The 16,938-nt window shown below is 43.6% G+C and overlaps 1 protein-coding gene across 1 annotated transcript; it reads left to right on the top strand.

Moving 5' to 3' along the window:
• Positions 1–242: 242 nt before the first annotated feature.
• LOC109918204 (dual specificity protein phosphatase 8-like) lies at positions 243–16,322 on the top strand. The gene is made up of 7 exons (XM_020518104.2): positions 243–375; positions 4,365–4,586; positions 7,322–7,460; positions 9,570–9,736; positions 10,773–10,932; positions 12,508–12,631; positions 14,718–16,322. Exons 2-7 carry the CDS (start codon positions 4,371–4,373, stop codon positions 15,643–15,645), a joined length of 1,734 nt encoding a protein of 577 aa, XP_020373693.2. The 5' UTR covers positions 243–375; positions 4,365–4,370; the 3' UTR covers positions 15,646–16,322.
• The last annotated feature ends 616 nt before the right edge of the window (positions 16,323–16,938 follow it).

Here is a 16,938-nt window from a genome sequence, read left to right as displayed (position 1 = left end):
ATTGTCTTTTAAATCTATGTCTTTGTGCATGTCCCAAAGAGCATTCGGCATATAAAAACCCCTGACATCAGTTAGAAAAAAAACAACACAAGGGGAAAGCCTGTCATTGGTCAGAGATGACATATTTGCTGTACCTGAACTATTTTTAACCGCATTACCTCATTGTGTGGAGAGGGAGGGGGGAATTCAAGCTATTTCACTGAGTTACAGAGAGAGAGAGACAGAGAGAGAGATAGTGTATGTATGTGTGTGTGCATCCTACATGCATGGTGCAACGACTCTTTTTTCACCTGCAGTCGACTGAAATAAACATCAAAATAGCTGCCGCCGTCAACAAGAATTGCAACGAGAGAAAGGTTATTTTTGTTTTTTTTGGTAAGTTTATCTTTGCAAGCAAACAAAAAATTAAATCTCTTGCATTGAGATGACAAGTGTGCAAATGCATCCGAAACAATAGAGGGGGTTAACCCGAGGGAATTGTGTTATCGTGACATGAAGCTGAGGAATAATATTAGAGATTGCAATGATATTGCATTGCGAGCGAATTTCTTAATGTCAGATGCAGGCAAGCAATTTTTTGCAAGATGTTGGCTGATTTTAAAATATGATTCATTACGTTATCATCATGTCAATGTTTTTTTTAAATTTAAAACAGTCGTGAGTAAGAAACTTAAATGCATTAGCTTTATTTACAATTGTGAATATCAGCTCTGCAGTTAGTTCCCGCGTGTTAAATATTTAATCGATTTGATATGATTTACCCCGACATCTAAGGTGCATTGAAGCGATGCGTGAGAACTAGATTTTTTGTTAAAGTCTGTTTTTAAGAGTATATCCTTCCAGTTCAGATGAGATGCAAGGAGCAGCTTTCAACATTCCCCACTTTAAATTGAATAAGCAATTACACAGTACAGCAGTGGATGCTTTTTTTTTGTTTATAATGGTGGAAAGGTGAATGAATACGAAAGCAATGAGATGATGGCGTATCCATGCAAGACATTCGCTGGACTATTGTTCCAAAACTGTCGGTTAAAACTGAGGACCCTACAGTACAAAGGATTGAGGGAATACCTAGATGATATCAGGGACAGCAGGATGTGGTTAAGATGCCACTTCGACATACAAAGGTCTGTATTCACAGACCAAGAGGAAAATTTGATAGAAGTTTTCAAAATCACACAGGAGGCTTGATAAGGTAAATGCTGAATGGGAAACAAGGGTTTGGGATTAGTGCCACAGTGGAGGGGGGGGGGTCTTGCGGATTTAGAATGTTTCTTATGCAGAATATTATTATCTGACTTGGCTGCATAATCTACAGTTTAGTGCAGTGCTAAGGGGGATGGCATCTCTCAGATGAGATGTTAATCCGAGGTGCCCTCTCAGGTGAACATAAAAGGTCACCATCTGAAGAAGAGCAGGGGGGTGGTGATGTTCTTTTCAGGCTCTTTGTTGACATGTAGCCTTCAAGCAATATCACTGCTACCGACTGTCTGCTCATTATCACATTGCTGTTTGTGGTAGCTTGGCAATTACTGGTCAAGTTTCCTTTTCTCATTGGCTGCAAAATGCTTGGGCATGTCCTATGCTTGCAAATGATACAAAATGTTCTGTTTATAAATATGGAGCAAGTGACCACATTGAGCACTGATCAAAGAACTCTTAGGAGGGAAACATTTGGAGAGGAAACAAAGCGTAGGGAAAGGGAAAGAATGGCCTTCAGGGGCTGAATGGCCTCCTGCTCCCTAATTGGTATGTTCTGATGATTTGTAAAAATAAAATCTAGGCCAGTCTCCGACTATATAATTGACTTAATTAATAAAAGAAAAACCTTTCGAAAAACGTGTTTATTCTGGACACATCTAGGCAGCAGAGGAATGTGATCTCTGAGGAGATTTGTTTTGCAGAGAGAGAGACACAGATCAGGGTTTCTGGAATATAACATTTTCCAACCCAGGCATAGCCATTCCAAGCAGAATGACATACAGCAAAAAGGATATTGAACTGATTATTGCAGCACATTACATGGTTTGTTTAAAAAGACTCTGGGATAAACTTCTCTCCCTCAACACAGTGTCAGGGGATCTATAATAGACATAGTAAGAACTGCCGATGCTGGAGTCTGAGATAACAAGGTGTAGAGCTGGGGGAACACAGCAGGCCAGGCAGCATCAGAGGAGCAGGAAAACTGACGTTTCGAGTCAGGACTGTTCTTCAGAAATGGGGGGAGAGGAAGGAGGCTCTGAAATAAATAGAGAGAGGGGTACTGGGGAAGGTAGATGGGATGGTGATAGGTGAGTGCAGGTAGGTAGTGTTGGGGATTGGTCAGTGAAGTGATGTTTACCATGGAGGGTGCCATAGTTAAAATCTCATCCCAAAAGTAGTGCCTCAGTATTGCACTAGGTTTTGACAGCCCACTACTAAATGGGACCTGACCACATCAACTTTAGAAGTGAGCATGCAACCCACTGAACCACATTAATCATGGCCCACTGTACATTCAGGAGAGCTAACACAAGGTAGAGGACAGTAATACATCCTTGCAGCAACTGGTAATGCAAATGTCTCCATTACTGGAAGGTTCAGCTCTTTTCTGATGGGATGTTTTAGCTTTCGCTTACTTTAATCTAAAAACACATTTCCACTATCTGCTGCGTCTGGACAGATAGGGAACTGTGATTTCTTGGGTCTGCAGTTTTGCCAGCATTTGCTATTCTCAAGTGAAGCTAAACTATAGCATAAGGAAGTTATTTTTGTTGTTGCACTTTGTCACCATCGTGAGGGATCCACAAGGGGGCTCTGGGTTGGGAGTCTCTCTCTGAGAACAGTTGGTGTCAACAGTAGCCTAGATAGCAGTGTCCCTATCAATCAGTGTCACCATCCCAACTGGGAGTGTTTCCCCATCGGTAACACGGCAACCTGACTGGCAACTTACAGCTCATGCAAAGCAGTAACTGTATCGTCAAGACAGCATCAAGCTGCATTTGTATAGCACCTTTAACGTAGTGAGACATCCCAAGGGGCTTCAGGGGAGCAAACGTTGACACCCAGAAAATAAGAAGTTATTAAGATAGATGATCAAAGGCTTGGGAAAGCAGCATCTGAAAGTTGAAAAGCAGGGTGGAAGTTTAGGGAGAGTATTCCAGAGCTGAGAGACCAAGGCAACTAAAGGCTAGGCCGCCCATTGTTGGAGCTATAAAAACTGGGGATGCTCAACAGATCTGAACTAGTAGAGTGCAGAGATCTCAGAGCATTGTGGGGCTCAGGAGATTTGATTTAAAATACAGAAGAATGATTACTATCCCAGAACCTGGACCCAAAATGAGAGGGGGCACGAGAGGCAAACTGCAGTCAGCAGACAAACCACATCCTTCTTTTTTGCTGCAATAGAAATGTCAGCACACCTTCCAATAACAGTCACTGGATAGTGTTGGTGGGCAGACTGCAGTTCACTCTGGTGCTCCAGTGAAAACTGCAGAACAGTTCAATGATGTGGCCCACACAGTCACTCTGTCAATGCTTAAGGTCTAGCCACACACATGATGAATACAGCAGGAGCCCCCTAAGATGAGTTAAGGTCTTCAGGGGAGATTGAGGGAGGTTGTGGTACATTGATATTGTTCCGGGCACTAGTAATCCAGAGACCAATAATCTATGGATGTGGGTTGTAAACCCACAATGGTACATGGTAACATTTGAATTCAATAAAATTTGAAATTGAAAGCTCGCCTTATGTTGACTATGTAACACTGTTGATTGTCATAAAAACCCATCTGGTTCACTAATGTCCTTTAGGGAAGGAAATCTGCCATCTTTACCTGGTCTGGCCTACATGTGACTCCAGACCCACAGCAATATGGTTGACTCTTGATTTGATTTATTTATTGTCACATGTTTCTTTTTACAAAAATGCAGTGTAAAGTGTTGCATAGGATCGACACTCTCTTAGAAAAATAGAAAATGCTGGAGAAACTCAGCAGGTCTGGCAGCATTTGTGGAGAGAGAAACAGTGTCAACATTTCAAGTTTGATATGAAGGAGAGTCACATTGGATTTTCAACAATATTTCTGCTTCTCTCTCTACAGATGCTGCCAGACCTGCTGAGTGTCTTCAGCACTCTCTATTTTTATTTCTTATTTCCAGCATCTGCAATGTTTTTCTTTGATTTGTTTGACTAATAACTACCCCCTGAACTGGCATAGCAAGACACGCAGTTCAAGGGCAATTAGGGTGGACAAATAAATGCTGGCTTTTCAGCAATGCCCACACGCAACGAAAGAAGAAAAACAATTCAAGGTGATGGATGTGTGAATTTAAATGATGAATAAAAAGTGTGATTTTTATTTAAAAAAATTTCTCATCTCCAGAATCAAATGGCAGGAGACAAGAAGCCAATGAAGGCCATCAGGGCCAATCAGCTGGCTGCCATGTTGCAAGGCCAGAAGGAGAAGATGTTGGTCATTGACTGTCGTCCTAATGCTGACTACCACAACCTGCACGTGCTAAATGCCGTCAACATCTGTGCCACAAAGATCACGCCTGAGAGAGAGTCACTTGCTGAACTCCTGCAGCCGAGCCCAACGGTGATGGTTTGTTCTGGCTATTTTGTTCACTCTTATTCTCTCTTTTCCTTCCCACCACCATCCCCCCCGCCGCTCCCCAATCCCTGATGAGATTGCTTTTTGCATGGAGCAAGATGTTTGAAATCATTAAGCATTTAATAGTTAGGGTTACCAATCCTCCAGAATGAGCAGACATTGAAGATTCACTGCTTTCAGGAACATTAAAGAAACATTTACCTTCCCTCTAAGAATTTTCATTTATCAGTTACAATAACTTATCAGATATGGGAGTGACAGACATAAAACATCCTAACTAGAGTATTGCCGAGAAAAACGAGATACGCTGTTGAAGCTTTTCGCCTTGCACTCATCAGGACAAAATTGCAAGAATACCAAATCTCAAAGGGAACAACAATTTATATTACATGAGAAAAGGGTATTAATTGGTTGACTCTTGATTGGTCAAAGCTTAGCCATGGATAACGCAGCAAGGAACCACTGAACCCCACACTCTTGTTTCATACAAATAAGCAGCAATGTTTGAACATGTTCCTTTGGTCTGCAGAGGACAGGCTCTTGCGTATAAATATATTTAGCTTTTCACCACATTGACTTGCCAATCAATCAGCACACTTTTCCTCATGCAGGACAAATTGTTGCTGCCTTTGAGATTTGGCATTCTGGTGATTCTGTCCTGATGAGATGCAAGATAAAAAGCTTCAAGGGCACAGCTCAGAAGAGTTTGGGAGTTCTTGTGTACAAATCACAAAATAGCTAGCTTACAAGTTCAGCAGGTTTATCAGGAAAGCAAATGGAGTTTGGCCTTTACTTCAAAGGGAATGGAATATAAAAATCGGGAACTCTTGCTGATACTATACAGGTCAGACAGCTGGAATACTGGGAACAGTTTGGGTCCCTAATCTAGGGAAAGATAGAATGGCATTGGAGACAGTCGGAGAAGGTTCATGTAGTGATTATAACAAGGTCAACCAAAATATTAGTTCCTTGATTGGGGCTGTTAACCGAGTTCAGTCAGGGAGCCCTGGCTGACAGATAAAAACAAGAGTGTCAGAGGTTCTGTTCCCTCTGAGAGCTGGCTCTGAGGAAAACGGACCAGTGCCAAGTACCATGCACACGTAAATAAAGGGTGACTTGGTGATGGGATACCGGCCTGTGTGGAGTTATTTCAGTTCAGGAAGCTGATTCTTGGTCTGGAGGAACTGTTTCATGTGGAGACATTCTGTAGGTTGGGCCTGTACTCATTAAGAGTTTAGAAGAATGAGAAGCAATGTTATTGAAACTTTTGCGATTATTAGGGGACAAAGCAGGTTAGATGTGGAAAGGCTGTTTTCCCATGTGGGAGGTCCTGGATATGGTGGGTCTGTGTTATGAGAAAAGGTCTGCATGTACTTATTGGAATTTAGAAGAACGAGAGTCATCCTGATTGAAATGTACAAGATTCTGAAGGAACTCGATAGGATAAATTTAGAAAGGTTGTTTCCCATTTCCGGGGAGTCTAAGACCAGAGGGCATAATCTCAGAATAAGGGGTCAACTGTTTAGCGAAAGTGTGGAATTCCTTACTACTGAGGGCTATCGAGGCTGAATCATTATGTATGTTCAAGGCTGAGATAGAAAGATTTGTAATCAGTAAGGGAATCTCGGGTTGAGGGGATAAGGCAGGAAAGTGGAGTTGAGGATAATTGTTTCAGCCATTAATCTTATTGAATGGCACAGCAGATTCAGTGGGCTTAGTGATCTGCTTCAACTCCTACATCTTATCGTTATGTCTCTTTTTTCAGCAATAAGCACCCAGTCGTGCAATGAATGGGTTACTGCACACAAGAGGGCCATTCAGCCCTTTGGGTCTATGATTTGTTCTCCGCAACAGAAACTTAGAAATCCTACGTTGCAGCTTTTTTCCCATAGCCCTGCAAACATTTTCTCCTAAGACACTTATCCAGTGACCCCCTTGAAAGCTGTGATTGAATATGCCTGCGTCACACTCTCAGATGTTCTGGATCCAACCACTTGCTGAGTAAAAAATGCTCTTCCTCACACCACCACAGCTTCTTTTGCCAATCATCTTAAATCAGTATCCTTCAATTCTCGATTATGCCACAGCTTCCTCTACCTGTTCAGACTTAGAAACTTTGGCATTAGAGTCTGTTTGTTTTCTGATTGGCCACAGGACGGTTGGCACCATGGTAATTAACTAATAACAGAGTGACTAATGATGGTATGGGTGGGGCAGTTGGAGGCATGAGGTCATGTGAAGAAATGTCCAGCAATACATCTGACCAATCTTAATGGGAGTGGGCCAGAGCAGTGATTAAGTTGTGACTGGATGCTAAAGCAGTGACTAATGCTCTAAGGGACATGGGTTCAATTCCTACCACTGCAGCTGTTGGAATTTACATGGCCAATTAATAAAATGCGCATTGTTACACCAGTCTCAGCGATGGTGACCATGACAATTATCAGCAATTGTTTAATGAACAAGTCTGGTTTTTAAGGGAAGAAAATCTGCTGGCTTTACCTGCTCTGGCCTACATATGACCCCAGAGGCACAACAATGTGGTAGACTCTTCACTGCATTTCTGAAGTGGCCTGGCCAGTTCGAGGGTAATTAGGGATGGGTAATAAACACTAGCTTTGCCAGTGTTGCTTACATCCCATGAAAGAATACAAAAAAAGTTGAGAAGTTAATAGAGAAGAAGATCTTTATTGTGACCCTATTAATTGTCTCTCATGAATCCCCAGATAAAGGACCTACAGGTGAAGGAGCTGGTGCTGTATGACCAAGAAACAAAAGATGCGAAATGTCCTCCAGCCACCGACATCATCACAATCCTCCTGCGAAACCTGGAGAAACAATTCAACAATGTATATTTTCTTAAAGGTACAGCCTATATAATTTAAAGGGAAAGTCCCACTGTTGGTACCTTTTTGTCATGAACGTTACATGGTTCCAGTAGCATGACGGCAATGTCTGTGTACTAGTAATCCAGGGGTAATAGATCCAGGGGCATAAGTGAATCCCATTGTGACTGCTGGCAAATGTAAGTTCAATTAATTGAACAACATCGCACTAAAGATCAACATCAGTTGTGGTAACCATGAATCTACCAGAAAACCCATTATCTTCTCTAATATCCATCAAAGGAGGAAAACTGCCACCCTTTCCCAATCTGACCTGCATGGGACTCCAGATCTACAGCAATGTGGTTGATACTTAACTGCTCCTGAATTGGCTTAGGAAGCCACTCAGTTATTTTTTTAAGAATCCCCAGCAGGCCATTCGAGCCCATACCAACCCTCCAAAGAGCATCCCACCCCCTACCCTATTACCCCACATTTTGCACAGCTAATCCACCTGACCTGCACATCCCTGGACACCATGGAGTAGTTTAGCATGGCCGATCCACCTAACCTGCACATCCCTGGACACCATGGGGTAATTTAGCATGACCAATCCACCTAACCTGCACATCTTTGGACTGTGGGAGGAAACCCATGCAGACACGGGGAGAATGTGCAAACTTCTTACAAACAGTCACCTGAGACTGGAATTGATCCTTCACAGGCGATGTGGGGCACAGTGTTAACCACCGAGCCACCGTGCTGCTCTTATAGTTAATATGGTTCACCACTACCTTCTCAAGGGCAACAAGGGATGGACGATAAATGCTGACCTTGCCAGCGATGGCCACCTTTTGTGAAGGAATGAAAAATAAAATGATCCACACTGGGTTTTGTATTCATTTTCACCCATCCCTTCTATTGTTGTCCCGTCCTCTCCCAATGGATGTTACTGGGCTGTGAGCAAAAGGAGGCAGCTAAGTGCATAATACCTTGGCTATATCCTCCCAGTGTAAGTCCAGAGAGTAAAGATAGGCAAACTGTTTTAGTTCGGAGAATTCCACTGCCTGATGCAGGTTTCACTGAGTGTTGATCAAGACATGAGACAATGGCTGAATCCCCTTTCATCAAGTAGTCTGAAGGTGTCAAAGTTAACAGGCACTACTTACAACCACCTCAATATGATAAAATGTTGACCTTCCTTGTATAATAAGTCTCCATTCACTTCAGTGATTTTGAGTAAGAAGGGAACAACTCAACCAGGGTGCTCACTGCTGACCTTTATCCAGTGTTACACATTGCATGTCTTTGGATGACAACTGAAGACTGCACTGGCTGTGATGCCTCCCCTAGTCGAATAGCCTCTGATCACTTGGTAACTAGGCTTAAGAAAGAGTGACCAGCCTGAAGGGGATGTGGCCAGACAGCATGGCACCCAATATTTTCAGGGACAAATAAAGGGATGGTAATTGCAATTTATTGGGGTGATTCCAGAGGCCAAGACTAATTATCTAGGGGTCATGGGTTCAAAGTCCACTGCAGCTGTGAGTGGAATTTAAATTCAGTTAATAAATCTGGAATATAAAGTTAGTCTGATGGCCGTTACACCTATCGATTTCCATCTGGTTCACTGAAGCGTTTTAGGGAAGGATATCTGCTGTCCATGCCTGGTCTGGCTTACATGTGACTCCAGACCCACTGCAATATGATTGATTTTCTCCTGCCTCTGAATTGGCCCGAGCAAGCTGTTTGATTCAAGGGAAACTTAGGGACAGACAACAAATGCTGGCCTTGCCACTGCTACCCACATCCCAGGAAAGAATTAAAGTGTGGATGGCTGTTGGTATTGAACATATGATTTAGGAGCAGAAGTAGACCATTTGGTCCCTCAAATCAAGAGAAAAGCAGCTAGACCAGAGGCTACTCATTGAACTGTACCCCAGAAAAGAACCAGTATCTTTGGTGACAAACTTGAAATGGTAATTTTAATATTATGACTAGGAAAGAGCCTTAGTTATTGGTTGTCGTTTGGTGGGGCAAGTGTATGGCTTTAATAGGGAAAGGGCTGTTGAAGACCTTTAAGAGTGTGAAATATTCTTATCCTTTTTGTCCGGTTCCCTCTCACGCTATTCCCTTCTCTTCTTTACAGGAGGCTTTCTGGAGTTTTCCTCTTGTTTTCCCAGCTTGTGTGAAGGGAAATCAAGCAATTCCTTGCCCAGCAGCTTCTCACAGCCGTGTCTCTCCACGTGTGACATGGGACCCACTCAGATCCTCCCATATTTCTACTTGGGCTCCCAGAATGATGTTTTGAATAAGGTGAGTAAGGCGCAAGCTAGAGGATACAGGCCTATAACAACCAGTCTCGATTGAAACCAGGGTCCAGGATCAACCTTACCCCCCAGCTTCAAAGAAACTCCATGGGATTCTCCCAGAACTTCAGCAGAGGATTGGTGGAATTCTTGGAGAAATGGCAAAGATGGGCACTCGTACCATTTCTCTAGGAATTCTGCCAGTCGTTTGCTGTGGGACATCGAATGGAAATCAGCAATTAGGAATGGGATTGAAGCTGGATAACAGAGATCTTGGGATTTTTGTTCAATCACTTTTGAGGATGAAAGGAGCTGTTGTTGAGAATTTTTGCTGAGAAGTTTAAGCTGCAGCGTGAGAGCGTGTGTTAGGTTTGATTGTGCAGGGTCTGTAGAAGGTGGTCGGTTTGGGGCAGACTTTAAAAGCCACAGGAGACTGGAGTGGACTGTGCAGGAGACTGCAGAAGCAGCTTCAGCTGTGATGGTGAGACTGGATGACACGCAAGCTTCATTCATTGTCCCAATACGGTCAGTGACATAGCAACAGGATTTGCTTTGGAGTTATTGAATTTTAAAGGAGATATGATTATCTGGCAAGCAATGGGACTGAAAGTTATAAAGACAGTTGTAAGTACATAGCTGATTAAATAATTCATGTTATATCTACTGTGCGTTACTCAGTACATCACAAAAGTAGTTGATGGAAAGTGTCACTCATCCTGGTTTAAATTGCTTCACTGGGAATCATTGGATGGAGCAATGTATTGGATGAAATGAGGACTGACTGCCTATCCCGCTTCTTATTCCTTAGTCTCTTATAATTTTCATGAGAAGGAGGAGGTAAGATTTGGGTTGTTCAAAGACTAAGTTAGAGCAGGAAGGCAAAGTTGAGACAGCTGGTGTCCTTCGCTGTTTGGAACCCCAGAAAAGAATGGCGTTGAGCAGGAGATCGATCTTCATTTCAACATGATGATGGCACAAAAGGAGGAAGGAGGTGGTGCAGGAATGCAGATGGATTTTAATTGCTGTGCAACTTTCTTTTGCAGGAATTGATGACTCAGAATGGGATAACCCACATTTTGAATGTGAGCAGTAACTGCCCAAAGCCCACATTTATCCCCGACAGCCATTTCCTGCGGATCCCAGTCAATGACAGCTACTGTGAGAGTCTCTTACCTTGGCTGAACAAGTCTGTGGAATTCATAGGTATGAAGTTGAACAGCGAAATGCGGACTAGCACATGGAGGAGCGGGGAGGTGGGGGGCATGTAGATACATTCAGCAATTCACCCTGGTGCCAGTGAATATCATTGAGTCATACAGCACGGAAACAGACCTTTCGGTCCAACCAGTCCATGCTGACCATAATCCCAAACTAAACCACTCCCACCTGCCTGCTCCTGGCCCATATCCCTCCAAATATTTCCTATTCACGTACCTATCCAAATGTCTTTTAAATGATGTAATTGTATCCACATTCACCACTTCCTTAGGAAGCTCATTCCACACGCAAACCACCCACTGTGTAAAAAAAAAATGCCCCTTGTGTCTTTTTTAAATCTTTCTACTCTCACTTTACAGTTTTCTAGCTTAACTCACACCAAACAGTTTACCCATCATGCCTGTGTTTACTGACTTACATTGGCTCCTGGTCTGTCACTGGCTCCAACTTAAAGTCCTTCTCATTATGTTCAAATTCCTCTTTGGCTTTGCTATCTCTGTTACCTACTCCAGCTCTGCAACTCTCTAAGAATTCTGAGCTCCTCCAATTCTGGCTTCATGTGCAATGCGATTTCCACAACTCCACCATAAGTAGTCATGCTTTTAATTCCTAAATCCTGAATTCTGGAATCCCCTCCCTAATTCTCCTGATTTAAGACTTCCTTTAAAATATCTATTTGGTCAAGCTTTGGTCACCAGTCCTAATACTTACAATAATATTTCTTTATGGGACTCATGTCAATTCTTTTCTGATAACAGCCTTGTGAAGCCCTTTGGGATGTTTTACTACAATAAAGGTGCTATATGATAAAAGTCGTTGTCCTTTTTTTGCACATCCCCTTCAAACCCCCAACACAGTATCTCAAACAGTGGACTCCTTCATCTTTTCTGAAGAAGGGTCCTGACCCAAAACGTCAGCTTTCCTGCTCCTCTGATGCTGCCTGGCCTGCTGAGTTCCTCCAGCTCCACACTGTGTTATCTCCTTCTTCTTACATACCCAGTTGTCATCCTATGCTTCATCCAATTGGAAGTTCTTCATATCTGGCCCGGGATAATGACTGACAACCATATATCAGAGCTGTGTGCTAGCAGAAACATTCTCCCATCTGTGCCAAACAGCTGCATGGTCAATTCTTGCAGATTTGTTGCTGCCCCCATTGAGATCAGACCAGGAAACACCTAAGTGTAGGGTTCAGGAAGCATTTTAACTAATAAGATTAAGGGAGGAACCACAAACGTCTTTCCAGCGAAAGATTTTATATCCACTTGGGGACCTGAAGCATTGGAAAGATTCCACGGCACTTTTCAAAGATGAGTAGGGTGTGTGTTGAACATCTCTCTCTCAACTCGCAGCTGCCGTTTATCTTATAACTGTTTGTGGGTGCTCGCTAGGCATAGATTAGCCATGGGATTTCCAAGGGTATAACTGTGACTACATGCAAAAGTATTTTGTTGGCTGTAAAGCACTCTGGAACACCTTAACGATTTAAAAGTGGTTAAATAAACGCAAGTTGGTTCTTCCTTTCTTAATGACATTCTTGACACTAACTGTTTCACACAGACACAGTGCGGTCAATGAAGTCTCGGGTTTTAGTGCACTGCTTGGCTGGGATCTCGCGGTCTGCAGCAATCGCTATTGCTTACGTCATGAGGACAATGGATTTCTCTTTGGACGATGCTTACAGGTATGAACAGAGCATCTTCTGGAGGATTTGAGAAACAGAAGCAGCAAAATGTAGATGCAGATTCTAAGAGAGAAGGACAAGGCTTTACGACAAAGTGTCGACAGAGTGAAGCTGGTTTGATCTATATCAGATCAGATATTTGAATCATTCATTGAAAGTAAGCTGTAACACAACACTAAGATCATATGTAAACAGTTGCTAGAACTTGAATATCTCTGAAAAAAAGAGATACATTGCTGGAGCCTTTCATCTTACACTCATCAGGACAAATGCAAGAATGCCAAATTTCAAGCAATTAAAACAACTTAATCTCCATGTGAAAAGAGCACTGATTCAAGCTGGTTTTGATTAGCCAAGAGACTACCATGGAAGAGCGATAGGAAACCATTAGCCCCCCCAAACTCCCATGTAGTTCAAAAACGGTTTGAACATATTCCTTTTGTTTTGCAGAGAATGGGTCCCTGAATTTGAATATATGCCATTCTAGTGGGAGTAAGTGGGACATGTTATGAACTTCACCAATTATTTTCAAGTATTTCAGAGGTGAGAGATGTAGAGAAAGCGATCAAGGGAGAGGGAGAGAAATAAGACCAGGAGGTGGAGGAGGAAGGTGCAAGAAGAGAGAGGGAGGTGTGGACACAGATAGCTCGACAGGATAAAAACAAAGAAAACAGAGACAGAGAGGGCAACAGACATAGTGAGGAGAAATTACAGATGGAATGTTGACATGGAAAAACAAGTAGAAGAGAGAAAAAAGGATAATTATGAGGGAAGCACTTTTTCACAATTGAATTGCAGAAACCTGAATTATTTCTCTCAGTAGATGGACAGTAGGTCAATTGAAACATTTATAACCGAGTACAATGGCTTGTGGCTTGTTTTTGTTCAGTCAGGGTACCAACAGTTAAAGGTGCTGGAATGGGGTTGGAAGTGCTGATCAACCATGATGTAATTGAATGATAGAACAGGCACAAGAGGCTGAATGGCCTTGCCCTGTTTTTATTGTTTTTGAATGGCATCCCTCCCACCCTTGTCTTTATCCCGCCTCCCCAAACATTCAGCGTTCTTTTCTCAAAATGCCAAAGTGTGTCGCAGTTTGACCGTATGTTATTGCCATTTCCTCAGCTATGTGTGTAAATGACCTTGGCTGCTATAGTGAAGCTTATCGCAGCCAAGCTGACTCCTGCCCCTGTCCTAAATCCAGACGGCTGTGGCTCAGTGGTTAGCACTGCTGCATCACAGTGCCAGGGTCCTGAGTTCAATTCCACCTTTGATGACTGTCTGTGTGGAGTCCTCCCTATCTCTGTGTGGGTTTCCACCCACAGTCCAGAGATGTGCAGATTTGGTGGGCTGGCCATGCAAAATTGTCTGTGGTGTCCAGCTGTATGTAGGCTAGGTGGATTAGCCATGGGAATTGCAAGGTTACGGGGACAGAGTAGGGATTTGGTTCAGATGCTCTTCGAAGGGTCAGTGCAGCCTCGATGAATGGCTGAATGGCCTATTTCTGCATTGTGGGGATTCTATGATTCCATGCTGCACCAAACAGCAGGGTCCCTGGTTATGCCTGCCAACACTCACTCACCAGATCATTTGGGTGAAAGGGAACTTCTTTATCTTGCATAAGATGTGGGCATCAAATACACAACAACACCATCAAAGCCAGCAATGGTTGCCTAATCATTAACTGCCCCTGAACTGAGTGGCTCGCTGGGGCATTTCAGAGGGCAGTTAAGACTCAACCACATTGCTGTGGGCCTGGAGTTACAAGTGAAGCTAGACCAGGTTAAGGATGACAGATGGCACATCAGTGAACCAGATCAGTGTTTAACAACAATCAAAGATATTTGTCCTGGTCATTACTGAGACTAGCTTCATATTTCCAGTTCTTTCATTTACTGGCTACAGTGGTGGGATTTGAATCCTGCTCCTGCAGCATCAACCCCTGAAATACTAGTTTAGTGATAGAACCATGACATCACTATCTCCTCTAAAGGGACGAGAGGGCTGTTGTCTGCTTCTGTGACTTTTAAAATCATTTTTGCTTGTAATTATCTTGTGAAGAATAATTATTATTTGCCATGATCAGGTTTGTGAAAGACAGAAGACCCTCAATTTCGCCGAACTTCAACTTCCTGGGCCAGTTAGTGGAGTATGAAAAGACCATCCTACAGATCCAGGCTTCAGCCCATACAGCACAAAACATCCTTCATCCTCAGAACAGCCCAACGCAAGAAGAAGCCAACCAGCCACACACTTGTGAAGACCCTGAGGAAGATGCAGAGATACCTGCCCCTCATTTTCCAGCCTTGAACATTCCAGCACAGCACAAGGATCTTTTGGGTAAAGGAACTGACAGTGATGCGAGCAGCAATCGCAGAGATCCAGAGATGGCAGCCTTACAGCAGGGGTTCTCCGACCTTCGCCTCTCACCGGAGCAAATATCGCACACCAGCTGCTTGAAGCGCTCTTTCTCCCTGGACGTGAAGTCTGTCTACTCTTCAGACCCACACATCGGATGCTATCAGACTGCACAGCCAGCGGAGACAGGCCCTGTCCCAAAGCTGCTGGGCTTTCAGAGCAAGTTGGTCACCAGTACCTTCAACCCATTCACCCTCTTGTTCGGCAACGCCAGGAAAGGCCGCGGGAAAGACAGTGCCATATCCAATGGAGGCCCACAGGCATCGAAAGCCCAGCAGAAATGTAGCTGTGTTGAGAATGCCTCCCCTGTCACTGGGGCTGACCAAGGACCAATGTGTTCACCTTGTGTGACTCGCCGGAAGGACGGTGGTCAGAATGATCCCACCGCAAGAGTGACACTGAGCTTGCCCATCGCCAGGCAACCATCGTCGCCGCTGCTCGATTACAGCAGCTGCCTCATAACAGTGCATGGAAAGAGGACACAGTTATCCCTGTTTGAACACCCTTACAGTGGCCCCACAGATTGCAAGGCCATCACACCCGATCATATCACGAGGAACGTGGGCCTGTACGCTGACAATGTGGTGAAATCCTAATCCTAATTGTGAAAATGAACAAGCACATCCCATGATCTGTTCAGATTGGATTTGCTCCTTCTAAGAGGAAGGGTAGACAGGCCAAAGAACTTTGCACTTTCAGCCTGTTCTTTCTCTCTTTGGCCACAAATGCCCTCTGCGGTAGGCCTCGGCTCACTTGATCGTTACCATTCCTGAGGCCCATGTCATATTTCTCAGGCGTTTTACTGTTGCACCTGACTTCAGGGCATTCTTTAATCTGTTGAGATGTTGCTAAGAACAGTACATGGTCAAAAGGTGAACACTTTTGCAAAAACAGTGTCCATAGGAAAATAGTGAACAGACGTTTAACAGAACTTGAATGATTGGATAGACCATTGTTCCTCAAATTGAAACTTAACAATGGGGAACAAAAGACTAACTTGGAATTAAGACTGAATTTCTTCGAAAAACAGTTTAAAACTAAAATTATTTATTGGGACACTGGTGACACTGGTCCTTACTGGTTGATGTTATTTTAAGGATCATGGTGCCAGGGGTTTATTAATCGTGAAGGGTTGGCAGAGGGGTACGTGTGGATGCCAGTTCCTGAAGGGAACATGATGGTTTCTTTGCTGCTAAGGCCATGGGAATGTTCTGTGTTGAACTGGAGTTGCCATGAGGGAACAATAAAGATGGGTAGACCTCCTTGAGTTTTATACGATTATGTCTATTTGCATATGTTGTGGACGGAAAGGGTTGGGAAGAAAACTTTTCTGCTTTGCTCCCTCCAGATCTAAATAAAGTGGCTGCTATCCACAGTAGGTTAGATTGCGTATGTTATTTGGAGGGAACAGCTTGATAGGCCGAAGGGTTTCTTCTGATTTCCTGTTTTTCTAATGTTTTTATACGGGGGTGGGGGTGGTGGTGTAGTAACTTTCCGTTTTGTCTCCTTCCTGAGGGAGCCACGGCTGTTGTCTGTGGTGCTTGAGTGGTGGAGTGACTCGTGTTGTTGTGTTAGGTTAGATTCCAGCCTCCCTGCAGCAGTTACACTGACTGTGTGAATCACCACATGAAGAAATCAGCCTTGGACTGGCTCCCATATCGGGAGAGAACAGGTGAGGGCTGAGCGGCCACATTCCTAAATGTAACATTGTACTTCGGGTAGAATAAGAGCAGAGAAAGAATTGCCCGGTGCACTGAAGAGCACTCTGCCGTATAAGGTAATGGTTTTGAAAGAGTTCATTTTTGACCTATTCTGAACTCGACCCAATCCAATAATATCACACAGCTGCTGGGTGGAGAATCAGTATTAACGCTTTCAGAATCAACACC

This window comes from Rhincodon typus, chromosome 37 (genome assembly GCF_021869965.1).
Source record: "Rhincodon typus isolate 14 chromosome 37, sRhiTyp1.1, whole genome shotgun sequence".
Lineage (NCBI taxonomy): Eukaryota > Metazoa > Chordata > Chondrichthyes > Orectolobiformes > Rhincodontidae > Rhincodon > Rhincodon typus.
This window is presented reverse-complemented; position numbering and strand designations above follow the sequence as displayed.

Bases quoted from the DNA above. Each gene is read 5' to 3' on its own strand.
- LOC109918204 (XM_020518104.2), top strand. From the start codon at position 4,371: ATGGCAGGAGACAAGAAGCCAATGAAGGCCATCAGGGCCAATCAGCTG. The intron at 9,737-10,772 runs GTGAGTAAGGCG...TTTCTTTTGCAG, and splicing joins AGAATGATGTTTTGAATAAG to GAATTGATGACTCAGAATGG. The intron at 12,632-14,717 runs GTATGAACAGAG...TGCCATGATCAG, and splicing joins TCTTTGGACGATGCTTACAG to GTTTGTGAAAGACAGAAGAC.